Source organism: Kryptolebias marmoratus, linkage group LG4, assembly GCF_001649575.2.
Source record: "Kryptolebias marmoratus isolate JLee-2015 linkage group LG4, ASM164957v2, whole genome shotgun sequence".
Classification (NCBI taxonomy): domain Eukaryota; kingdom Metazoa; phylum Chordata; class Actinopteri; order Cyprinodontiformes; family Rivulidae; genus Kryptolebias; species Kryptolebias marmoratus.
Genome location: NC_051433.1, coordinates 28,172,053 through 28,198,834, shown reverse-complemented (window position 1 = coordinate 28,198,834; position 26,782 = coordinate 28,172,053). Strand labels below are relative to the sequence as shown.

Here is a 26,782-nt window from a genome sequence, read left to right as displayed (position 1 = left end):
TATGTCAAAGTGAAATCACATTTCTACAAAGTAATACAGACCATTTAAATAAAATATGGAATATAAAAGTACTTTAAAGTGACTGTCCTAGCTTCAGCTTTAGCAGGAGAGACTGTACGTACAACAGCTGTTTCACAGGTTCTTCACCAGTCTAAGCTTCACGGGAGAGAGACAAAGAGAAAGTTACTGTTGAAGAAAACCTTGAATAAATCTTTTAAAGCAAATCAAATAGAGTTTGGCAAACTCTAGTCAAGATTTAAAATAAGTTTTAAAATGAATCTTGTCCCAAAGAGCTGGAATATCTGACAAACTCAAAAATATTTCCACCAGACACATTATCCAGGTGCGTTTTAATCCTAACAGGACTCTCAGACAGAGGCTGGTCCATCCTAAGGACAAAACACCCAAACACATACTGAGCGGTGTGGAATATTAAGGAATATTAAGACCTCTATATTCGAGAAATTAAACAGCGCTTCATTAAATTCATCAAAACAGCAGTTAAAAAAAGTTAAACTGCAGCTAAAGCTAAAAGTAGTAAAAAGGCATCTAAAAGATAAAAAGAGCAGAATAGTAACAAAAATTAGCAAAATAAATGCTAAAAATACATTAAAAAATAGAAAATAAAATGAGCAAAACAGATGCTGAGCAAATTATCTAACAGACGTTATATCTAAAATCAGCTAAAATTAGTAAAATGGTAGCTGGAAGGAAAACGAATGGTAATATAATAAATTAGCAAAACATTAATAAGATTTTTCTGGTCGATAATTTCCAACATCAAACACTCTGATTTTGAACAGTACATTCTGCTTTATTAGAAATAAAAATAGATATTGCACTTAGTTGAAGTTTTACTGGAACCTATCTTTGTGTGACCAAACCCAGACAAATGAAACAATTGGCACACTTCTTGGACAATGATACATTTTTTCCATCTCTGCCTCTGTGATTAGTTGGCTGATTAATTGACTTTACCCAAACACAGAATGGCCTCAGATACAGGAAGCAGAAGAATCCTCAGCCAACTTCTACATTTAGAAACAATCAGCTGTTCACAGCTATTGTTTCTAAAGAGCCACAGATCTGACTATTATACAGGTACACACACACACACTCGCACACACACGCACACACACACACGCACACACCCATACACACATACACTCCTATTCTTTTGAGGTCATGTCTCTAACACCAAGAGAGAGGTTACATCACAATTTTACTGCTGCTTTCCACAAATGTGTGTAAAGTTTGTTTTCATGTGCAAGAATGTGTGTGCGTGTGTGTGTTTGTGTGTCAGAGGGTTGTAGTGTTGGCAGTATGTGTGTTATTTTTAGGGGGAAATAAGCTCTAGTGGAGCCAGCAGCATAAAAATACACCCACCCACACACCCACACACACACACACACACACACACACACACACACACACACACACACACACACACACACAACAAAACTCATCAGTATTTCACCTCTCCACTTCACCTTCTATAACCACTTTCTTCCTTACCATTTATTTTGATTTTCCTCTTAATCCCCTCCCCCCTTACTTTGCTCCTCTGTATCATGAAGGTACTGCGTCCCTCCAAAAAGTAGTTTTGGAATCAAAAGGTCATTTTGATTATTATGACTCAAAACTTGACCCACCCAGTCTGTGATACAATGACAAACACACATGCACACACACAAATACTCATTGTTACAACCAAACCCTTTGAGCTCTTAAATCAGAACCTGCATGTCAGCAGTGTTTCTGTTCTTCTTAGTTTATGTTTGTAGTTTAATTTCGACATATACATTTTGATGGCTAAAAATAAGTTGGTAAATATTTGTCTAGTGCAGATGTTGCTCATTCTTTGTTTTAGCCTTTTAGAAAACACTTTTTAAAGCTTTTTTTCTCAATTACTTAAAGGTAGATGTTGACTGTTTTATAGTTGGGTATGTGGAAAAGCTATAAACAGTAACTATTTCCTTGTAGAGCCAGCAGCAGTGTTTTGAATGGCCTCACTTTGGAGAGATTAATAAGCTATCAGCTTGTCCATTTATTCTGAATTTTATGTGAATGTTGATTCAGTATTCACAGTTGTTTTCTTGTTGGTTTTTTTGTTTTTTTTTTCTGTGTGGTTTTTACAATCTAACTACTTCTGTATACTTTGTTTTACTTTAGCTATACACATATCAAAATGTTCAGCTCATTGAGGAAATGGGTGCTATGACTTTTGATTATACTTTTCAAAATATTGACCTTATTTTAAAATATTTTCCCTATAGAAATGTATTGAGATTTCTTTTTTAGCAATCATTTTTTTTATTACATATATATTTGAAATTTTCAGTAAAATAAACAAGATTTATATTTAAGATGTAGTTCATTTATACTGTTAGTATTATTTTGATGTTGAGATTAATGTATGATGTTACTGAACTACACAAACAACCATGCAGAATACCTGTGTGGTTGTCATTTATCATTGGGCAAATCTATTTCCAGTTTCAATACCTTTGCAAAATGCAAAAAATCTGAATAACTTCCAAATTCTAATCTTAAGTTTGAACTGCAGAGAACTGAAGCTGCTACGTTCTGTAGAGTATAGAGCAGAACAAAGCATCATTGTGACAGATAAAACAGAAAAGGACCAAAAGCTGGTTTAGTTTGTAGGAGGTGTTTACATTCTTCTGGGTACATTACCATCCAATAGTGATTTGTTGTCTGAACCATCTGCTTCTTGGCTTATCTTCTCTGCTCATTCATTCCCAGTGCAAAAATATTCAGCGGTCCATTCAGCTTCTCTGTTGCTCTGTTGTTGAACAGGAGTACGGGGGGATCTTTGATCTTACAGATGGTCTGCAGTCACAACAATGAGAGAGAACAGAACGACTTGAACTGGGCTGAGGATTTGAAACTTGTTGCTGTTTGAACTGTCTTTGTAACTTAGAATTAAAACAATATGATTATAACTTAACTACTGTTCCACTTTGTTGCAGAAGAAAAAAAACATTCAGAAAATAAAGCAAAGAAAAAAAATCATAAAAACTGCACTAACTTATTTTTGATTTTGACTGACAGATCTACAGAAGTAGGGTGACAGTGATCACATTTTATTTTGTTGTTTACCTCACTGACCTCTCATTAAAATCTGCTGTCCTAAGCCAGTATCTCAGTGTGCTGTGGCTGTTGGTGACAAATTGTGAACGGATTTATGAGGGAGTTTTGAAAATGTCTCAAAATGATCATGAAAATCCTCAGTTTTGTCGTATGAGTCAATTTCCTATTGCTTGAGTTTTGAACTTGTTCAGAATAGTTACAGAGTTGTTGGGGGTATATCAGAAGGCCCAGTCTCACTCAGCTGTGAGTAGATGGCGTAAGGTATTCAGAAGGGAGTCTCCCAAGTGTCTCTCTCCTGCCCTCACTGAGCAGTGTAAACTTTGTCATATACTCAGGTGGTGAATAAACAGTATCCCATTCTTCCACTAAAAATCAAACAATGTGAACTTTTATTGGGAAAAGTGTAAAACTGAGAAAACAAATATAAAAAATATATAAAAATATATAAAAACAAATATAAAAAGCACGATCAATAAGACAGTACAAAAAGCATATTAAACTTAATTACATATTTAAATTGAGACTTTTGCTCTGCAAAAGCATAAATGACTTTGAAACTAAAAATAACAATAATAATATAATAATTATATATATATATATATATATATATATATATATATATATAGCCTTATATAAGGCTTATAATGAAGGCAACACAGGCTTTAAGTGTCTAAATTAGTCTATTATCAAAATGACTAAGGGTATACATAATGAGCATTCATGATTTATTAATTTAAAAAATTTTAATTATTAATTTTCAAATATATAACTCTCCAGATCTCAGATAAGCCATTACAGTTAAATAAACCTATTATGTTTGAAGGCTTGACTTTAATCATTAAAATCGATTTGCTCAGGAATAAATGAAATGCTTTAGTAAACCAAACATTTTACAACTAGATATTATGTAATATCGGTGTTTATCTTCCACTCATTGGGGAAAGCTAGCAGGAGTTTTTATAACAATGTGCCGGGAGTCAGGCGTTCTCCCCCGATATACTGAACCTGGAGCGCTCGGCCAGCTGACAGCTGGCTGCTAATACAGCAGGAGCTGATATGTCCAAAAATGTCAGAACAATATTGCAATTAGGTGATGCATTGATGAACCGAGCAGATATTTGAGACTTTCAAAGCCACATTCTCGCCTAAAAACGTTGTAAAAAATCATGTTGTGTCACTTAAAGTGTAATATAGCTAAATAATTTGACGCTCTTCACCGTCATTGCCGCTTTGCTTGAACGCCCGGTTTGGACCCGCAAGGAATTATGGGATATGGTGAGCTATGAAGGATACACCGGACCCATCCTTCAAATCTGGGAAAAGAAGGACACATTTGAATGCTGCATTTGAAGGAGACTTTGAATTCGGACAGGCCTTGTCACTACGCTATGACATAATCGGACGACAAATCCGTCCTTCGAAGGATGCAGACCCTGAATTCGGACACAGCTTTAATATTTATTCTACACATTTTTACAGCATTGGAAAACGATACGAATGTTTGTCCTCCTACAGAAACCATATTAAAACAAAAATATATTTCCCACCCCCATCTTTTTCCATTTTCAAACATTTTTGAAAAAGCTCCATGGAGCCACTAGGGCAGCGCTAAAGAGCCGAATGCGGCTCTTGAGCCGCATGTTGCCGACCCCTGTCCTAGTGCAAAGAAGGCCTTAGTGTTTATGGATGTTTTTTTGATAGGGATGACTGAACCAGACAAACTGTTGAAATGTTGATTTTACATATTGTCACATCAGGGGTGTGGCTATGGGAGGGCCTGGCAGGGCCTAGATCCAACCACTTTTTGGCAAGACCCACCCAATCTAATAGTTTTGGCACTTAATTGCTGTTGTTTTTTCAGCTACTGCCTTCTTCTGGGATCATCACAGTGACTGAACTCATTTACACAACCTGGACTCAAACCTGCAGCCTTAAGATTACAAAATTGTAGCACTGACTACTGAGCTACTGAGCTACCTAGGCTACCAAGTAAATAACCATACTAAATAACTGAAACACTACTATTGATTTTGGAACCTTATATTATCTGTGAACTGACTGTATGACTTCTGTGTCTGAAGCCAATTCAGTTGGTCCAGCTGTTTGTGTGTAAGAACTGCTGAGGTACATCCCTAAAGAACAGTGGCTCCTCCCAAAGTTGGGTTCAGGACTGAGATTGCTGCGAAGATACATTTTTGATCAGACTTGACTTCCCTGTAGATTTTTCTAAATAGCCTAATATGCTGTTAGTTCATGTTTAAAGTACTTATGTACCAAATATCAGCAGATTTGCGACATTAGAAAATTCCTTTTCAATCACAGTAAACTTTAGTATCATGTTGAAACATGCCTCTCAATGGTGAAGCAGTAACAAACTCAATCTTTTTACTGACAAAAGGCTATTAATAGTTAATAAGTAAAAAATAACTATTAATAAAATAGTTATTAAAAATATATATTTTTTTATTCTAACCACTGACTAGGGTAGCACATTCATCAAACAACATTTGCTGAAAGTTTCATGGTAATATCTAAAAAGAACTGAAGAAATAATGCCATTTTTGTGACAAGCTACAACATATTGTACATCACATCATTATAATAATAATAATAATAATAATAATAATAATAATAATAATAATAATAAATCCAATTTATACCGCACTTTTCATTAACAAAAATCTCAAAGTGCTACACAGTGCAATTGAAATCAAAGATAAAAACAAGATCATAAAAAATAAAAAAATTAAAAAAATTAAAAAAATTTAAAAAATTAAAAATTAAAAAAAAATTAAAAAAATAAAATAAAATCAGAGATAAAAACAACATCATAAAAAACATGTAGAGGCAGAATAGGCTTGCTTAAATAAAAAAGTCTTCAAGCCTATTTTAAAATCAATCAATGGTTGGGGAGCTCTCAAATAATCTGGGAGAGAGTTCCAGAGCCGGGGGGCAGCGACAGCGAAAGCTATCAGTTTGGTCACCTGGACTGTCATTTCTGGATACACCCCTGCATCATATCAGTCAGTTTTTTAAATTCACCGGTTTATCATTTAATAGTTGCAAAGTTGGATTTTTAGAACAAGAATTGGGGAGATTTGTATGAAAATTTACCTGTCAAGGGCAGCTGTGGATCATTAGTTAGAGCAATTGTCCAAGGAGAGAGCCGGAGGTTTGATTCCTGGCAGTATGCAGTCACATGTCGAAGTGTCCCTGAGCAAGAAACCGAACCCCTCATTACCTCCAATATGCACAACAGTGTATGAATGTGATCTAAAGCACTGATTAGACTCTATAGAATGATTAATTTAGATTAGCTGTGTAGAGATGTAGATGCTTGAACCACCTCAGCTGACTCTTTTTTGATGAAGAGGAGCAGCAGTTCCAATCCAAGCTCTCCCTGGATGATGGAGCTCTTCACCTTATCTCTAGGGCTGAGTCCAGCCACCTTACAGAGGAAGCTCATTTCAGACACTTGTATCCAGGATATTGTTCTTTTTTGTCATGATTTGTAGCTCATGATCTTAGATGAGGGTTGGAACACAGATGGACCAGTAAATCAAGAGTTTTACCTTTCAGCTCAGCTCATTCTTTGCCACAACGGACCAGAGGAACACCCTCATTACTGTAGACAAACCCTGATCTTTAAAGTAATTAGTACATACATTACAACTGAAGGAAAACTTTTTGCAATGTAAAGTTTTAACAGCTATTTGTTCATAAGATGAGCCTGACCAAAGCATAATCTGACTTTTTTTTTTTTAATATTAACATTTTTATTAAGAAAGCATATGATATATTACAATGACATAATTATAACATTATATTACAATACAATGCTTTTGCTTTCTTATTTTTACCTTTTTTGTTTAACCCAAAACAATAAAAACACACACGAACTAGGGTGAGGGTGGCGGGGTAGCCGAAATACACTTTTATCATTAATATCACTTTTCGAGTTACTGCACCAATCTATATGATGGCAAGGTTTATAGAAAATCAGTTCTAACAGGCTTAACATATTCCGTCCATTTTGACCATATTTTATAAAAAATATCCCTTTGCACTTTGACAGAGAATGACAGTTTTTCTAGTATATAGATTTCTTTCACAACGTCAATCCAGTCTCCAATTCCTGGTGGTTCAGGTTTGAGCCATCTCCTCGTAAGAGCCTTTTTACTCGCAGCCAGTATAATCTGACTTTTTTAACTGCTAACTTCGACCACAATACCAGTTTTGTTCCTAAAAATTGGAACTTTGTTTTCCTGATTATGTGAAAGTTGATTTTCACAGCTATTCAAGAACAATTCAATTCAAGTTATTTATATATAGTGCCACTTCACAATAAAAGTTAACTCAACTCACTTTAACAAGAAGAAATCTCCACCAGGAACCAGGATAGGCGGCCATCTGCCTCGATCAGCTGGGGTTTTAGATGACAGGAAAGAGACACAGACAAACACAGAATGACTGATCCAGGTGTAGTTTCTATGGGAAAAAAAACTACAAACACATGTTATTGATTGGATTTGTAATTATTTTTCACATGGAGAGTAGAGTGTGTAACAACAGGAATGAAGGCATATTGAAGGCAGGAATGGCTGCAGCAAAACCTGCTATATCCAACAGTATAGATTTTCTGTTTAAAAAGTACATTTGTAAGACTAAAATTAGAAGAACAAATGTTATCGATCAGCCTGGAGCAGACAGACCTGACATGAACAGAACAAACAAAACTAAAGACAGAGGGGAGACATACAACAAGACATTTTCTCCAACATAATAAATGGGCTGTAATTTGCCATTCTGTGTTTGCGTAATTTGTCTATAGCTGCATGTAAATGAAATCACCATGTGGGTGAACTGACTAATCGTATGGTTTCTAGATGTATTGGTTGGGGATTTAAAGCAAAATTAGTACATTTCAATGCACATGCCACGTTTTCAGTTTTATAAGACACAACCTCAACCTGTAGGAGGGAGAGGGAGAAAACAAGCTGGCAACTTTGTGTACAAAAATTTTTTTTTTTTAAATAAATCCTAAACAACATATACCTTATCTCTATCTTCCACCGCTTATCTGTGGTCAGATAGTGGAGGCAAAAGGTCCAGGAGAGAAACCCAGACAAGAGAGAAACCCTTTTTTACCAGCGACACTCTTCAGCTCCTCCTAGGATCCCAAGGCTTTCCCAGACCAGAGAGGATACACAATCCCTCCAGCGAGTTCTGGGTCTGCCCTGAGGTCTCTTCCCAGTGGGACATGCCCAAAAAACCTCCAAAGGGAGGCATCCAGGAGGCATTCCAATCAGATGCCCGAACCACCTCAACTGACTCCTTTCAATTCGAAGGAACAGCCTTTCTATTCCAAGCTCCAAGCATATGATTTCTCTTCCTAACTCTCATCAGAACTCTGGCAGCAGCATTTTGGATCAGCTGAATACTTTAAGAATTTCTTGGAAACCCAGATAATAAATAATTACAGTAGTCTAGCCTAGACATGATAAATGCATGAACCAGTTTATTATTATTATTATTATTATTATTATTATTATTATTATTGCATTATTTTGGGGCAAGATGTTTCTAATTTTGATAATACACAGGTGGGAGAAAGTGGTCCTGGTAACATTTTTAATGCATGTGTTAAAAGACTTCCTTATCAAAAATAACACCAAGGTTCAAAGGAGCAGTTACATTTTTAAGCTGAACATTACATTTACATTGCACATGCATTAATAAATCAGGGAGACATAGATATTGGCACATTTTAGGAGTTAAGTAGGACTTTTAGCGAACATTTTGAGCAAAACAAAAAAGAGACATTTTTAATAGATATACACAAACTGTGGGTTTTAAAGCCATCTGTAATTTAAAAGAGTGTTAGAAACAAAATGAACAGATGTGGCAAAAAACAAAAATGCTATTTTTCATGCCATCAAGAGTCCAACAGTAAGATTCAGGAGTTTTGTACAGTCTTTTAATGTGGAAAGGTGCTTGAATTCAAATTGGGAGAACAGTGCCTCCTACAGGTCAGAGGAAATTAAATGATGGCAGGGTACACATAATTTAGACATTTACAGTAGCACTATCTGCTTTCTATTCTATATTCTGCCAGCAATGTAAAATCTTTCATTGTAGTGATTTTTACTGCAGCTTACTTTGTGACACAATGAGAATAAAAACTGAAAATTTTAAATCAATTCTGGATTAGTTTAAAGATATGCACACAGTGCCTCAGCAGAAAGATGCTTTTCTTCTACTTTTCTTCTTTGCTATTTATGCTGTGTTTATTTATTACTGTTTGCCTCTGCTGTGTGCTCAGTCCTGGAAAGGCAAACATGAGGTTATTTTTATGATATTTCACATTAAAAATGATGGAAGCAGAAAGTAAGCTGCAGTTTTCAAGGATTTTTGTTACTTTTTGTGAAAAGTACAACAGGCAGAAAAGAGTTTGCAAAGCTTCTGTGCAAATTTAAGGTTTTATGCCAACAATACAATCAAAAGAATTTAGGACACAGCCTTGTTTCTTATTGAGTTACATTAACTTTCTAATGGCGTAATTTATTCATTTTTTGTTGTGTTTGGCTACATTTAGACACCTCTGGTTTAGGCAGGAGCATAGAACTTCGTGGTTTGATACTAAAACCACTTCACTTAATTTTATACCTTTTCATTATAATTCAGTGCCCTGGAATTTTTTTAAATAAATACAATTACTTTGTTGAGTTGAAAACCTTCCAAGTAATTAGGAAACACATGGTACTTCTTACCTACCCAATGTTTTTGCTTATTATGGTATTTCATCATATTTAGGCATCTCTTCTACTTGGTTAGGTTTAGGATATAATAATGAATTTCTTAATTTGAAACCAAGACGACTTGACAGGACTTTGCAAAAGGTTAGTGGTTGGAAAGGGTCCTGTTAAGGTTACACTGTTTCATATCATTCTTCCATTGCTTTGTATATTAGTGTGAGTATATCTTCACTATGTTTATCTGGCACATTGAAAACTGGTGGTACATTGACTTGTGATCACAAGCCTAACTGATACCTTTAAAATAAAATCAATGTGATACAAGTTCAGGTACTTAAATGTTGTCTTTTTATTATTGTGTTACATCCTTTATTTTAACTACACCTGTTAATAATTTGCTGTACTTTTTGGCTAAGTTCAGTTACCTTTTCCTACTCAGTTAGCTTTAGGAAAAAAAATTATTACATTGTTTAAGACCAAAACTATTGGGAAGATTTTGCATATTAGTCACAAATTTTAATAATTTCCTGTACTGCAAAGCCTAGGCATTTTAAACTTGTTAGGGTTTAAAATCCACTTTTTGTTTAAAATAATCCAGTGCCTTGGATGTGTGTATCTGGAGATCATTGAATACGTATGCCTTCTGCTTTTATAAGTACAAACTCAGTAAGTGATAAAAAATGATCATGTGACACTGGGCTTTTTTATTTTAGTTTATTAGTTCATGCTAATTCACACAATAAATTTCTAATCATTCCTTTTATCAATAAAGACCTCTACAGATGAGTCAACCCCTTTTTATTAATGATGAAATTATTTTTTAGCAATAATGATTCAGAGATGTTCAAAGCAAACTTTTGCATGGTAGTAATATTACATTTATAAAGAGTTTTATCAGTGTGAGCTCTGTTTTGAATTATCTATTGTTTTCAGTCTCAGCCTCCCAGGAAACTTCACTGGAGGGGGAGGGGGTGAGAGTGATGGAGCATTCCACCTGGATTGTGGTGCGTTTGCAGGCTGCTGTGTTTGTGTTGCATTACATGTTGTAGCCTTCACAACACTACTGGCTCCACCAGGCTTAGGCCCCCAGGATTTTGGTATGCAACCACCAGAGGCTGGGCAGACAGACGGACAGAGAAGAGGGAGAGGATTCAGGATGAGATGTGTGACTGTGAAGTGAATGTGTGTGCATGTGTGTCCTTCTATGGGTTGACTCCTCTGTAGAGGTCTTTTGTTAATCTCATCTCTGGGAAATGAAGGGTATACACAACAGAATGAAAAGATAAAGTGAGCAATGCCCAAGGTCTTCGTTGAACATTTCCCATGCATGAGCACACACATTTCCAGAAAATTACCTGAACAAGAGCTTATCCGATGTTCATTAAATGTTTCCAAGGTGAATGTGAGGCCAGTGGGTTGGTATTTGGTTGTTTGTGTCTTTGTGTGTGGGGTGCTGCCTATTAGAGGGAACAATTTTTCACCATAATATTGAGATTGCTACATGTTCTCTTTTTTTTTTATCACTTTCTGATGATCTACCATGCAGCTGGATGACTCGACCTAAAACTTTGTACCATGCCCAAGGCTGCACTAATGAACAAAGAGGATGAAACATAGTGCCTGGTTTTGATAAAGACCTCACAACTTCCTTCAAGTAAATCAAAGCACAAGCAGAGTTGATTTGGATTGGACGAGGGGAGTAAAAAGCTCACAGAGAGCTGAAGGGCACACAGTGGAGAGCCCTCAGTAGTTTACAGTTTCTGCAACAACACTAATAGAACATTCTAGCACCAGAGTGCTTAGTAATCAGTGCTAGTGACCAAAACCTCCTGTAAATAATGACTTGTCTCAGATAAATGTCATTTCATTCCTTGAAGGAAGAAATTTAATATTTATAGCCATTTTGATAAACCATGAAATTAATATTATTCACCTTCTCCTGCAATATCTCATGCAGTCTAACATGATCTGTTAGTGTTTGGAGTATGAGTTGTGATTGACTCTCAGCTACTACCACACCATATTTAGCACAATAGCTTTCAAAGTGACTAAGTTATAGCCATTTTTGTGTTGGCTAGAGTCCATTGGGTGTGGCAGCCATATTAAATTGAATTCACTTCAAAAGGTAATCAGTTGTAGATGTACAGCCAATAATTGCTTTTCAAAGGTTTCATTAAAATTTCCAGTTTATGAGATATTTTTGCTAACCGACACATGCACATACACACACAAACACGGGCAAAAACATTCACATTTCCTTTCACCTTCCAATGTTAGGCAATATTAGTGATTCACAAATTGACTGAAAGCAAATTCCCAACCTCGTACAACTTCAGTCAAAGCAGATCAAATAAGACAAAGAACTAAAAACACGTGAGCCCATGCAATCATAAGGTTGGATTTTTAAATCCATGTAATTGTTGCAGGACAACTTAGTTCAAGTCAGAGTTTTAAAACAGGATCATCCTATATTAAGAAAAGACAGAGTTGTATCTGTTTTGGTTAAATCTTGAAAATAAGGTTCAGAGAGATCTTACAATATCATAAGATCTTGTGTTCTTTTTTAGTGCTCAATTCAGGTGTTGTGAATGACTATCAGCTACTTACATGCCAAAATTTAGCTCAGGGTCTGTTAAATTCACTGAGGTATGGCCATGGGCTATGATTGATTAGCTGTGACAGCCATTTTTAATTGGGTTGATTTCGAAAATTAATTATTTTTAGATGTTCACTCAATGATTACCTTCTAAATGGTTCATTAAAACCAAGTGATTTTTCATAAGATATTTTTAACACCGTACAGACACATACTGTATACAGACAATAATAACTATTTTCTGCAGCTGAAAGGCAAAAGGCGGGCAATAATAAACTTGAACCATTATGTGGAGCTTGACTGCAGATGCTGTAAAAATGATAAATGTAATCATGGTAGTGTCTGGACCTTCTGAAAGAATGAGATCATTTGTGAGGGAATATGTGAGCCAGTGTGGCTGAGATGTGGTGGAGTGGCAGCGAGCATGATTATCACAGCGATGAGTGTTTAATACTGACTCTGTCTGCACAGGAAGGGTGGAAGAAGTCGATCAAAGAGAGAGAAGGAGAGATTATCTGAGCTGCTGAGATGTTGAGGGTAGCAGAGGAGCTGTTTATAACGCTGCCATCACAAAAAGGAATAAACACAATAAAAACAAAGGTTACAGTTAAGGCCTATCATTCCTTAAAGAAATGCATATCACCTGCAACTTTTCAAGCCAGAGTTTTAAACTAAGATCACCTTGCATTGAGAAATGGAGTTGTAATTTTTTGGCCAAAACATTACAAAAAAATGATGTGCCATATTTTCAGATGTCACACTCAAAGTATGTATTGTGAATGACTGTCAGCTACTGCTATTTTAGCTCAGTATCTAAAGTATCTATAACATTTTTAAAGATGGCTTCTTGAAAGAGGCAGTCTGTGACAGCAGCTCTCTGCTTTTTTTCTGGGTTTTTTGCTTTCTTTTTTACCTTTTTCAGCTCAATAAATTCATTGAAAATGATGGAAAATTCACCTATCAGAACTTGGGGACATTTGAATCTGTGAGTGACGTCAGGTCACGAAAGAAATGTAATCCATTAATGACAATCCTTCCCATCCCTTTCATGACACTCTACAAAGGCAGTGAAGCTCTTTTTCCAACACACTCATGAAGCTCTGCTGCCACAGGGAACACAACAGGAAATCATTCCCACCATTTGCAGATTTTTCGTCGTCTGGATAAAAGATTAAATGCTTCAGCAAAGAAGCATAGAAGAACCCGTCCATCTGCCTTAATTTTAATTCAGTGTTTTGTTCTGTTTTTTTTAATTGAGTGCTGTGATAACATGGGTTATTTCAGGGTACTCCAGTTTCCTCTCACAGACCAGAAACATGCATGTTAGGCAAATTGGTAACTTTAAATTGTTCATAGGTGTGAGTGAGAGTGTGAATGGTTGTTTGTCTCTATGTGTCCCTGTGATGGACTTGTGACCTGTCCAGGGTGTCCCCCGTCTCTCACACAGTGACAGCTGGAGGTAGGCACCAGCTCCTCACGAACCAGGGGGGTGGCAAATTTAAGTGTTCTGCATACAGTATAACAACAGATTTCTTTTAGGTTTGGTTGAGCATGATTTTACTTATTTGTGTTTATTAGTTTATCCAGTAATTTACATTTGAATAAAATGTATTTCTAAAGGAATGTGAGTCTAAGTTTAAACTGTAGCTTTAGCCAATCTTTTCATGTTGACAGGTAGCAAAGTGAAAGTGCTAACTTTGCACAGTTCAAGTTTTAATCATGTGTACCACCACTATTTAAATAATATTTTGGATAGTTTGAAGTGGGTTTCTGTGTAAAGTTATGAACAATGCATATCCTAAGTCAGACAGCCTTTAGAACAACTTCAGCTTGGAGAAATAGAGTTTAAATTACACAAGGCTGACAAGCTAATGGCTAGTCCTAACATAGTTAAGACCAAAGTGAATTGCTGCCATCTTAAAACAACTCCAGCATACAAAACTTTCAGACCAATTTATGTGAACATTACTTCATAAATCCTAACATTGCAGTCAATTTTGCATTACCCAGGTACTTACATGGAATTATGTTATTATTTGCTAGTCCAGATAGCAGCAGGAGACGTGAGCAGTGGCACTTCTATTGCAATCTGGGGAGTTAATATTTACATATATCAAAATAACCATATAATGCAAAATTGACAACAACAGAAAGGTTTATAAAATGGTATTTAAATCAACAAATATAAAAAATTGAATACTGGCATTGTTTGTAAGATGCTTTGGAAGTGACCCACTTCTAGAGTGGATTACTGCCACATCTTGCTGCTGCTGCTGCTTTTTGTTCTGGCAAATAACCACAGATTCTTGAGTAATTACGCATGCATTGAGAAATCTACAGTGGTGCAAAGGTTTATCATAGTAGTAACATAAACTGCTGTGAAACTTTGGAGATTGGAAGTGTTTTAAGACAGCAGTGATCCACTTTGATCTTGCTGCATTCAGACCAGCCATTAGCTCATCAGTCTTGTTAGAATTAAACTCTTTTTCCCAAAACTGAGGTCATTCAACGAGCTAGCTACAACAAGTAAGATATTAATTATTTCAATCTTTTACACATAACCCAGCTTCTGTCAAAAAAGAAAAGAAATCATTCCTGTAAGGAATGCTACATTGACATTCCTTGCATATTGCGTTTTATGCAAGAGTTTTAAACTAAGATGACCTTAAGCTGAGAAATGACAGATTTATAGTCGTTTTTGTCAATCTTGAAAATAACATTATGTGTCAATCTCGATATTTGATATTGAGACATCTCGTGTGATCCATGAGTGACTGGAGTATCTGTTGTGGATGACTGTCAGCCACTACCACCTCTAGTCTTAGTTCAGTATCTTTAAAATTCACTGAGGTATAGACTTTTTTGTGTAGGCTAAGGTTGATTAGCTGTGGCAGCTATTTTGAACTGAGCTGACTCCAAATGTCAATAAATTGTAAATGTGCAGCCAATAATTATTTTCTTAGAGTTGCATTAAAAAATTCCTAAAGAGTGATGAGATATTTTGCTATCAAAAAGGGTTAACAACACTTAATACTAAGGTTTTAAGGTTGAAGTATGTGTTAAGGCTGATGCTCAGTCTCCAATAAACACCTCCCAACTCCAGGCTTTAGAGTAGCAACTTTGCCGTGTGAGAGACTTCATGTCTTTTAAATTCACTGATGTAAAGTGGGCTGTTCACAGATGCAGCTCTTTATCTCAGGAAAAGTGCTTGCGTCAAATTAAACTTAGTAAGGAGCGATGATATTCCTTTGTTTTAGAAAAACTATGCCGTTTAGACTCAACATGCTGTAGTAGAACAGTGGGTGGTGCAGACACCACATCACCAGAGGGGTATGAGAAAAACTATTTTTGTCAGGTGCAGCTGGGACTAGAGATATAAGCCTGAGGTGGATATGGGAGGGTCAGGGTATTCTGCCCGATTCCGTTTTCTCACACATCATACATTCTCTGTGTGTGTGTGTGTGTGTGTGTGTGTGTGTGTGTGTGATGTCTCTCTCTGACCTGTCTGGCCTGGAGGTGGTGTGTGTGATAAGCCACTTTGTCCTCTTACTGTCATCACAAACAGGCATTCATCCAAAACATTCCCATAGACTCACTCTGCTTCACCTAACTTTAAAATGGAATAATAAGACTGACTAGAAAAATTCCTGAAGAAACTTTGAAGGTGTCTGCCACTTGGCGCATTTAGCTTTGGTTGACATCTTGAATCAGAGTGGACCCAAAAGTTAATCAGCTGTAGACGTGTAACCAGTGGTTACTTTCTGAAAGTTTAATTAAAATTCATCCACTGGTTCATGGCAAAGTTTTAAATAAGGAACGGAAAGAACTCTTAGCAGTCACAGTATGTCTGAGGGATCAACCTAATTATTGTTCAATATCTCTAAAAATGATTTAGATGTAGCCATTTTTGTAGTTTTTTGTTTTTTTGTTTGTTTGTTTAATGGTTTCCATTTTAAATCAAGTTGACCTAAAATACTAATGGGTTGCCAAAGATTACTTTGTGAGAGTTTTCATAATTTCTGTTAAGTTGTTTTATGACATACTTCAAAAAGTTTAGGAGGATTTGAATTATTCTCCATGTAATCCTATGGAGTTGTTTTTAGTCATTTTTGACCGATATTGTTGTAATGGTAATTCAAAACACCAGTAAAAGTGATAGCGCACATCTCGCTTCCACGCCACTTGTTTTAATGTATAGTTTGTGTTGGTGCACCCCTCTATTCAGGCTGCAATAAAGTTGACAAAAGAAGTAAAATTAAGTTAAGATACCTGTGGATTGCAATAGGAGCTGCTATTGAAAAAACATTGAAGTCAAGTCATGCATTGACTCCTTTACTTTACCAATAATTAAGGTGCAGTATATGCTACTTTTATGTCTTTGTATTCAGATTTAGTTGTTGCACTTTTTTCTGTTGTGTATTTTCTAATGACAAAACCAAAGTATGACCTTCTAAGAGATCTTGTTGTGTTATCAGGTACCTGGCCAAGCTGTCGTCAGTGGGGAGCATCAGGGACGAGGAGACATGTGAACGCTTACGAGGCCTCATTCAGAAACAGGTGAACTGGGAAAACTACTGAGATTACTTACAGTACTTAACTGAGGTTGTATGGGGCCCAAAGCAGAACTTCAGTTAACCCTCCCGTGACCTTTGAGTCAAACTGACCCGAAGTTACAAGGGCTTCTCTTCCTGTCTTCAGTTACGTCTTCAGGAGGGTTAAGCCTGTTGCAGATGAGCACCTCATCTGATTAACTTGTTCCTGTTAGATTTTGTGCATTTAACACAACAAGTTTAACACAGTGAGCCAACAATAAACTCTAAATTGAATGCCAGATTATGTTTTATTTGACAATGACATCAGTCATTTCATATTATCTTATGAATAAACAGATCTTTAAAAGTTCAATTCAATTCAATTCAGTTAATTTATATAGTACCAAGTCACAACAGAAGTCATTACAGGGCAGTATACAAAAACATTCACATACATTATAAAAAGCTATCTATCTAAGTAAGCCAGCAGATTGAGTTGAATCTTCACTTCATCGCAGTCTCCCATCCTGAGCAACACATTGACAACAGTGGAAAGGAAAAACTCCCTTTCACTAGGAAGAAACTACCAGCAGCTCCAGAACCAGGCTCAGGATGAGTGGCCATCTGCTTCAACTGGCTGGGGTTTGAGAGGACAGGAAACAGACAAACACAGAATGACTGGTCCAGGTGGAATTTCTATGTGAAGAAAGACAAAGAAAAATGCATGTTAATGCTAAAAATATTTATAACATAATTTTCTAGGTTTGAGCAAAGCCGCTAAAGCTCCATATTTTTTTTATCATAACATGATCTCAGCATTCAAGGAATGCTAGGTCTTTAATTATCGCCAAAATGGAGCAATATAATTTTTGCCCATATCTGTGTGCATGTTTGTTTGTCTGTACCATTAGCAAAATATCTCATAATTTACTGCTCAAAGAAACGTTTAGAAGGTAGGCATTGGGTTGACATTCACAACTGATTAACTTTTGGAATCAACGTGATTCAAGATGGCCGTCAAAGCTAACCTTAAGAAACACAAAAGTGGCTATAACTCATTCACAACACATTTTCCAAGTGCTACACATTGCATATAATCTTTGCTTAAAATCACAAGATATTTGATGTTATTTTTTTGTTTTCTTGTCTGGCTTGACTGTTAAAGAACTTTGGTCAACATCAGTTGATTTTTAAATCTGGTATAGACATTTAATTGTCCTTTTAAGTGTTGTTTTGTTTAATCATTTGCAGTCCCATTTTTCACTGACCAACCATCCACTTATCCATCTATGCTATGTACTTGCTTGATCCTGTTCAGACTCATGGAGAGCTGATGCCTAACTCCAGTGGTCAACAAGTAAAAGTCAGGGAACTTGACAGGTCACCAGTCAATCACAATGACTCAGAGATAAACAATTATGCATACAAACACACAGACCCCTTGAGCCAGTTTAGAGTTGCCACATAACCTATTGGTGGTTGACACAACTCCTGTGTTTATTTTCAGGTTCAAATCTGTAAGCGCAGTGTGGAGGTGATGGATGCAGTGCGTCGTGGAGCACAGCTAGCTATAGACGAGTGTCAGTTTCAGTTTCGAAATCGTCGATGGAACTGCTCCACTCTAGAGACAATGCCTGTATTTGGCAAAGTGGTCACCCAAGGTACGATTACACACTATAAAAACTACACAACAGACACGAGTAAAGCTCACTTGTAGCACTTGGGCCTGTCACAGTGAAGTTGCCACCTGTCTTGAAGATGCCTCTACTACTTCATAAATCACCAGTCAAGTCAGCCACATACGTACCATAGGGTTGTGAGCTTTTAGAAAATAGCAAAACTGTCAGGAGGTGTGGAGTATAACTCAGAGTTGTTGACATGGAACACTATGTATAAAATGTATGTTGCACATCACCTATTTTATACCCTGCATCTGGCTGGTCCCACAGATTGTCTGTCATCATTACCTCACTCCCATTGAGTCACAATGCCAGTTAACCCTTTCATGAATCAACCAGAGGCAATTCTACAGCAGTGACTTGTTTTCAATGCCCTCATGCTGCCTCAGTCCTTATTTAAATAAAAAATTAAAAAAGGGTGCAAATATTCACGTGCCAGAGCCTCTCAGAGCAGGTGTTTCATAGTGAATGCTGCAGAACAAGGCAGGTTAGATGTGGGTGTAGGTGGGCATTAAAATATTGTGTACAGCCTAGAATACAGTATTTTGCAAGCCGTTCACATGAAAAAAGGGCCATGGCTTGATGGTGGTTTGCTGGCAAATACTCAGAATAAACTGAGACTGCAACTAAAAATTCACCTATTTCCTTGAAATTTTAAATTGCCAACTAGAGATCAACAGTCAATAGCCAAGTAAGACACGAGTTTTAGCTACAAAGTGTTTTACATGTTTTACTTTGACTGCAAATGTTTTCTATTTTTAGTGTCCAATAAGTCACAATTTAGGTTCATGGGCTGTCAAACTGTTTCACATTTCTATCACTTTCTGATTCACAGAAACTAAGCTGAGACGGATTAAAACCATAAAAAGTCTATGTCTGTTTTTATTAAAGATTTGTTGTGAAAACTTTTTGAAGACAATTCCTGTAACTTGAAGAAATTGAGAAACCTCACAAACATTTTGAGGCATTTTAGAAACTGCATGAAAATGCCTATCGTAATTTGTTCTCTACAGTCGCAGCCCGGGGAACTATTGGCTTTAAGAATTTCTTTTCATTTACATAACAAACTGTCTGTGTTTGTGGATGTGTGTTAGGCACCCGTGAGGCATCCTTTGTGTATGCCATCTCAGCAGCCAGTGTGGCATTCGCGGTCACAAGAGCCTGCAGCAGTGGAGAGCTGGAAAAATGTGGCTGTGACCACAACGTACATGGAGTCAGTCCAGAGGGTAGGTCTCTGTTTCACTTTAACACAAACTTAAACACATGGAATGGAAACAGAAAGATTAACTTTATATTTGAATTTTAAAATTAAACTATACAATATCATGAGCATACAATGGTTACTTTTTACCTTTTTCAGTTTATCCTGTATAACAAGATCTATTAAATAACAATAATTACTGATAAGAACTAATACTTTTAAAACCACTTTTTTTAGGGTTTCAGTGGTCTGGCTGCAGTGACAATATTGCGTATGGAGTGGCCTTCTCTCAATCTTTTGTGGATGTAAGAGAAAGAAGTAAAGGTCAGTCATCCAGTCGTGCTCTCATGAACCTGCACAACAACGAGGCTGGGAGAAAGGTAATAAAGTTATCTAAGATCTGCTCATATAAAGAAATAATATCAAATATGCCAGACAATCAGTTCTACATTGTTTGAGACAAATCCATGTCAAATATCAAGTCCTCTTCAATCAGTCTAGGTCAGGTCTTTTATCTAAGACATTCTATATTAAGTTCATATCATATCATATCATCAAGACGTCATCAAAAAGGTCATTCCAATTCAGTGAAGATGACAAGGCTTGGCAAAACAGGACTCAGGCCAAGTTTTAAGATGTTTATTTTAGCTGGAGAGCTAGTAAGAATGCTAACACTCAGTACGGGACCCTCTGGATGTTCAGGAGGCAAACTCGGAGTAGGTAAGACTACCGAGTGACTTGAATGATAGCTGAAAAGGCTACTGAGTTCAGGGCTAGGGCTCGTGGAAAAGTCCAGGGACAGGCGAGAGGTCGAAGCCAGGAGATCCGAGAGCGAGAACAAAATCCAGAAAAGTACGAACCAGAACGGGAAATCCAAAAAGGGGAAGCGAGGTCGAAGGCCAGTGAGCAGTCCAGAAAGGTATCCGTTGGAGAGCAGGCGAGAGTCGTGGTACAGGTAGTGGGTCAAGATCGAGGCAGGCATGAGCTGTGAGAAAACGCTGGACATCTACTAGGACAAGCCATTCAATAATCTGGCAAAGAACTGTTGTGAGAGCTGAGCTTATATACTGAGAGGTGCAGGTGAAGCTGATGACAGTGATTGCAGGGGTGTGGAACTAGGAGGCGTGGCAAGGCTGTAGAAAGTTACTGAGACTGTGGCATGGAACTGTGGAATCGTTACAGAAGTAGGTGATTTCTGGATAAAGATTTGCTCAAAAACCATCTCAGCCAGCCAGTGGTAAAAAACAAACAATAACAACAACAAAATATCTGAAGATTGTTCTCAGTCAAGACCCTCTAACAATCCAAGTATTCAAGGGGAAATTTAAATCAACATCCAAACCAAACAATCTAATTTTTTATTATTAAAACTGCTTGATTAAATTTTTACTTTAACAAATGTTGTGGTGTATTTTAAGAGAATATTTATGATATCAAAATGTAAACCTCTTGGCTTTGGGAGGCCTCACTGCCTCTTTTTTAAAAGTCACAAGAGAAACTTTGACACACTTAGGTCTTAAGTTTATTCAGTCTAACAATACAAAAGTCTTAAAAAAAAAGCCAACTTGTATTTTTGTGACTTAGGTCAAACTTTTTTCTCCAGATCCGGTAGCAGTAAAACATTTAGTTTCAGTTGTTAATGTGATTACACTTGTTGTTGGCTATACACTAATCAGCAATAACTTTATGACGAACCATGCAATATTAAGTAGGTCCCTTATTTGCCACAGAAATAACTTCAGCCAGTCAGGACAGAGACAAAGTGCATTTGGGATGGTTCTTGGTTGTCTTTGACCAAAAGGTTAGCAATGGGTGCTTTTTAAATTGCAGAGGGCCACTTGATATCAAGTAATGGGATGGGATTGGTCCCTACATAAATGTACTATGACACTCTTCCAGCATCTGCATTTTTAAAACATCATTAGTATTGCTAAAGTAGAAGCTACTTAACTGTTTCTGTTGTCTGCTATGACATGTTCTTTGAATGTGTGCAGCACAAATTAGGCCGATCTGTTCTCTCTGAGAACTTCTGCATGTTTGTAGTGCTCTTTAAAGCTCTATTTTAAAAAGTATACCACTGACCTACAACATAGAGAGAGTTGCACGGTCACAACATTCTCCAGGTTGTGTGAAAGCAAACGCATAGATATTTATCCCTGCCCCACAGTCGGACAAACAAAACTGTAAGGAAAATAAGCAAATTTTCAGCTGCACTCTCACTGACATCTGGGTGTTTGCAGTCAAGCAACCAACATGCTTTACATAAACAGTTTTTGAAAATCATGATAAATCACGCCTATGATAAATTAGTATTTATCATGAGCGTGGTTAGACCTGGACATTCAGGACTGTAGCCTCAGAAATTTTCAATCAAAAGGAGAACTCAGTTGTCAAAATACAGCTCTAGAATTACAAAAACTAATTTAAGAGGGATCCAAGCTGTCTGCAATGACTTAGACTCATTTGAAAGAAAAGTTTTGTGACAAATTATGTGCATATTGCAAGTGTTAGCATTTAAAGCACCTAGGTTTTATGTGATTTGTTGTCTACATACCGTTGTTATGTTGAATAATTTATTTTTCTTTGCAGGCTATCCTGTCCCACATGCGTGTGGAGTGCAAATGTCACGGTGTGTCAGGTTCTTGTGAGGTAAAGACTTGCTGGAAATCCATGCCACCATTCCGCAAGGTGGGCAATGTTATCAAGGAGAAGTTTGATGGTGCCACTGAAGTGGAGCAGCACAAGGTGGGCTCCACTAAAGTCCTGGTTCCTCGCAATTCTCAGTTCAAGCCTCATACGGATGAAGACCTGGTCTACCTGGACCCCAGTCCAGATTTCTGTGACTATGATCCACGGACACCGGGCATGCTGGGCACTGTGGGCCGTCAGTGCAACAGAACCTCAAAGGCCATTGACGGCTGTGAGCTAATGTGTTGTGGCCGCGGTTTCCAGACGCAGGAAGTGGAGGTGGTAGACAGGTGTAGCTGTAAGTTCCACTGGTGTTGTTACGTGAAATGCAAACAGTGCCGCAAAATGGTGGAGATTCACTCATGCCGGTGATGCAGGAGGGGGCACACAGGGCACTGCTGACTGACAAAACAAATCCCCCACACTCCTCCTCAGTTATGAGCCAAAGGGAGCAAGGAGGTCCCACGAAACTCCCTCTTCCCCTGCTGTAAAACCACCTTCCTGCTGGTCAACAGATCCAAAGTGAAAGGCTGAGAGGTCAAAGATCATCCTAAACATATTATGCCACTGTAATGAATATCACTAAATTAGGCATCAGATGTGCTTCAAAGCTGCAGCCTGTTTAAAAGCAGAGAACATCTTTGGCTTTCTGTCTCCCTCAATGTTTGATTCGGTTTGTCACTGATGCCTTATTTTTGCAATGTTTAAGTTATTTGTTGAGGGTGATGAGATTGACAGGGGTAAATGACAAGTGGAGACAAGTGACAATTTTAGACCTTTGTGTGGGCAGTTGAGGGTGGACTTGGGTTAAAGTGTTAGGGTCAGGGGCCAGGTTTTTTGGCCTCTGTCCTTCTGCTGCTGCTTTAGGGACTCACTTGGAGTTGGATGTCAAAAGGGGGACAACAAGTCTGTCTGAGGATGGACTGAAATATCACAGAGGGATACAGTGCAGAAGAACATTCAATGATTCTATGCACACTTGTCTGTGCTGTACTAAGGTTCAACAAATGTTGAATAATTTCCTTTACCCGCTGTATTGCTCTGAAGCTGGTGCCCTTATGCACGCTCACCGTGACAGCAATGATGGAGAGGAACAAAGCCACTGTTGGCTGTTTCCTGTCTTTTCTGTAGACCTGTTTCACTGGCAGGTGATGGGCTTCAGACAAATGAAATACACAGCAAACATTGCTCTAAAACAACACCTGTATTCATCCACAGCAGGAAATCTGAAACATTCTGTCAAAACAGTTACCAGATGAAACTGAAAGTGATTCATTATTATTTCAAAACATCATACAGTGCCTATAAAAAGTATTCACCCCTTGGATATTTTATGCATTTGTTGCTGTCATAAATTAATCATGGTCAATATGAACTAGCTTTTTTGACAAATAAATAAATAAACCTTCATCAGTCTCAAAGTGAAATCAAGTTTCTACAGAGTAATACCAATTAAATAAAAATATGTAATGTCATAGCCAATCTAATTCAACTCAGAGAAAGGATTCTTGAAAAGTAGGTATTGAAAGTCAGGAGATGAACACAAAAAGATTTCCAAGGTCCTAAACATCCCCAGGGGTTCTGTTAAATCCATCATCAAGAAATGGACAGTATATGGGACATATGTAAATCTACCAAGAGCAGGCTGTCCTCACAAACTGAGTAACTGTGAAGAAGTGTAGTGAGAGAGACCACCAAGACATCTGTGAGCACTCTGAAGGATATACTCATATTAAATCTCAACTAGGACCAGCTGGCAAAAAGAACTTCATCATGGATTCTTCCACATGTTGTTTTGAAAACTTTAGTCATGATTTAATTGGAGTTTTCTTTAACAGTAACTTTCTCGTTGCCCCTCTCTCATAAAGCTTAGACCTGTAAAGAACTTGGGCAACAGTTGTTGTATCACAGTCTCTCCCATCTCTCCTGCTGAAGCTTGGACCTCCTTCAGAGAGCTCACAGGTGTCTTGGTGGACCCTCTCACTATCCTCCTTCTTCATATTTATTTATGATTGATTTATGACAATAAAAACATAAACAATCCTAGGTGGTGAATATTTTTATAGGCAAAGTATAGTGAAAGTCTTGTGTGCCTTTTTGGAGTGATGTTAATCTTGATTGCCATCTGTCAAATGTTAGTGTATTTAATGTGAACACACAGTGACATGCATGAACCACCAAACTGTCACAATGTAAACAAATGTTCACACACAAAAGGGGGTCTCCTAGAGGGTTTCAAAGCATGTTTATCAAGCATGATGACTGAAGCACTTTCTCTCCAAGCGCACATAGAGCCCTTACCCCACAGAAACAGACACCCAACCACATACTGTATTCAGCCTTTCCCATTTATCTCTTCCTCTTTCTGCACACTGACATAACACAAAGTTCTCAATGCCACTGTCAGGACTGGTCCCCCCCTATAAAACCAAGCTTTTCTATAAGATGCTATCATTATAGAAACATACTGTAAATCTGTAAAAACTTATACACTGAAGAAGACTATACTGCCTATGAATGTATGTTGATACTGAATATATAATATGTCAAAACTGTGTGTTGTCACTTTTTTATATAAAAATACATGTTGTTTGTGTGTGTGAATGAAAAAGAATAACATAAAAGTAAAAAAAAAGAAAATGAGAAGACCTGCTTTGTTCATATGGCACACACGTACATTCATGTAGTAACATGGACGATGCTTGTTTGTGAAATGGGCAACAAACTAAAAAAAATGGTGTCATGTAAAAGTGCAGAGGTTTAATATTAGCTAATGTAGCATTCTTTCACAGTGGTATGTTGTTTTTGAGAAAGAGTTGTGTTATAAGGCTGAAAAATGATTTGCTGAAAATAGGCCTCCATTTGGCTAGCTATTAGCCTAGCCTGGACAATGACTTTTGCCTCTTTCTCCATACTTGACAGAACATAATTTCAAGGTCGACTGGACTATCCCTTTAAAGACAAAATATCAAGAACAAAAATGGAAATGTCTAGCAAAAATTTAAGATGTGTATATTAAAATCTGAGCGTTAATAATAGAGTCAAAATGTCTAGATTAAAGTCAAAATGTTGAGATTTAAGGCAAAATGTTGAGAGTTGAAAGTTAAAATGGTGAGATTCATTTCACGTGTCCAGAATGTCAAAATGTCAATTTAAAACGTTCAGTTCAATTCAAAAGTAAAGTTGAATAAGGAGAAATAAAGTTATTTTGAGATCCAAAACCAAACCATCAACGGTGCAAAGATTACATGTTTTGTAGCAACTTTATACTTCAGATTGGATTTTAGGAGTTTAATTCTTTTAGCACATAGACTGTAACATTTGGAACTGCATACAATCTTTAAAAATCCTACAATACTTAGCAGTTTAGGCTGCCATGTTAGCTTTACTGGAGAACATTAACATTAATGTGTGCTATTTTTTAAGCTACAGATGATTTGAGAGTACTTTGAGGTCAACAATCAGTGTATATGTATGAGACCGAAGGAAGTTCTGACTTCCACTGCTTCGGCAGTAATAAATACTTCACCTAAGACTGATTTTTAAAAAAGTACACACAGATAATGAAGAAAATAGAAAACAGAACAAATACAAAAGGATTCTGGAGGACAGTGTGGTTTGCTTCATCAGGCTTCAACATTTTTCTCAGCATTTTGACAGTAATCTCAAAACTCATGAACAAAAAAATTCCTCTTTTCAAATTGTCTTTTTTTTTGTTTGTTGATTTGTTTTTTGAGTGATCATAATATGCTGATGTAGAGGACAGAAAAACATGGAAAGACTGTAGATCTTATTATCTTATTTCACCACCAAGCTTTGACCCACATACATACACACACACTGCTGACAGACATCGACATATTTTAATAAAATTGTCCATTTCCTGTGTCTTTAGCTGCATTATTATGTGGCTGCAGTTTGCACACTTCAGGATTCTGTGTGTATGCTTGTGGTGGTCCTCCCATCACTGACATTTATAAACATATGTTGTAATCAGCACATTCAGTATGTCCATCAGAAAGTAACCTGACTGGTTTTGATGAGGACGTATGCTGGTGTAGATTCTCAGTCATTCAGGCCATGGTAAATTCAAAAAAAGTTAAAAAACAAAAACAACTGGACTTCTATTCTGTAGCTGAAGACGTTTCGCTTCTCATCCGAGGAGCTTTCTCAATTCAGAAATAGAGAGTGTGGAGTTGAGCTTTTAAAGCTGAGATGTG

The 26,782-nt window shown here is 37.1% G+C and overlaps 1 protein-coding gene across 1 annotated transcript in view; it reads left to right on the top strand.

The window, feature by feature from the left end:
- wnt4 (wingless-type MMTV integration site family, member 4) overlaps positions 1 to 25,114 on the top strand; it is a 39,899-nt gene extending 14,785 nt beyond the window's left edge. Inside the window, exons 2-6 of the mRNA XM_017437531.3 lie at positions 16,938 to 17,019; positions 18,502 to 18,655; positions 19,768 to 19,899; positions 20,112 to 20,254; positions 22,464 to 25,114. Of these exons, the coding sequence (XP_017293020.1) occupies positions 16,938 to 17,019; positions 18,502 to 18,655; positions 19,768 to 19,899; positions 20,112 to 20,254; positions 22,464 to 22,934 (982 nt within the window). The 3' untranslated portion in view covers positions 22,935 to 25,114. The remainder of the gene's footprint in view (positions 1 to 16,937; positions 17,020 to 18,501; positions 18,656 to 19,767; positions 19,900 to 20,111; positions 20,255 to 22,463) is intronic.
- Positions 25,115 to 26,782: the final 1,668 nt, after the last annotated feature.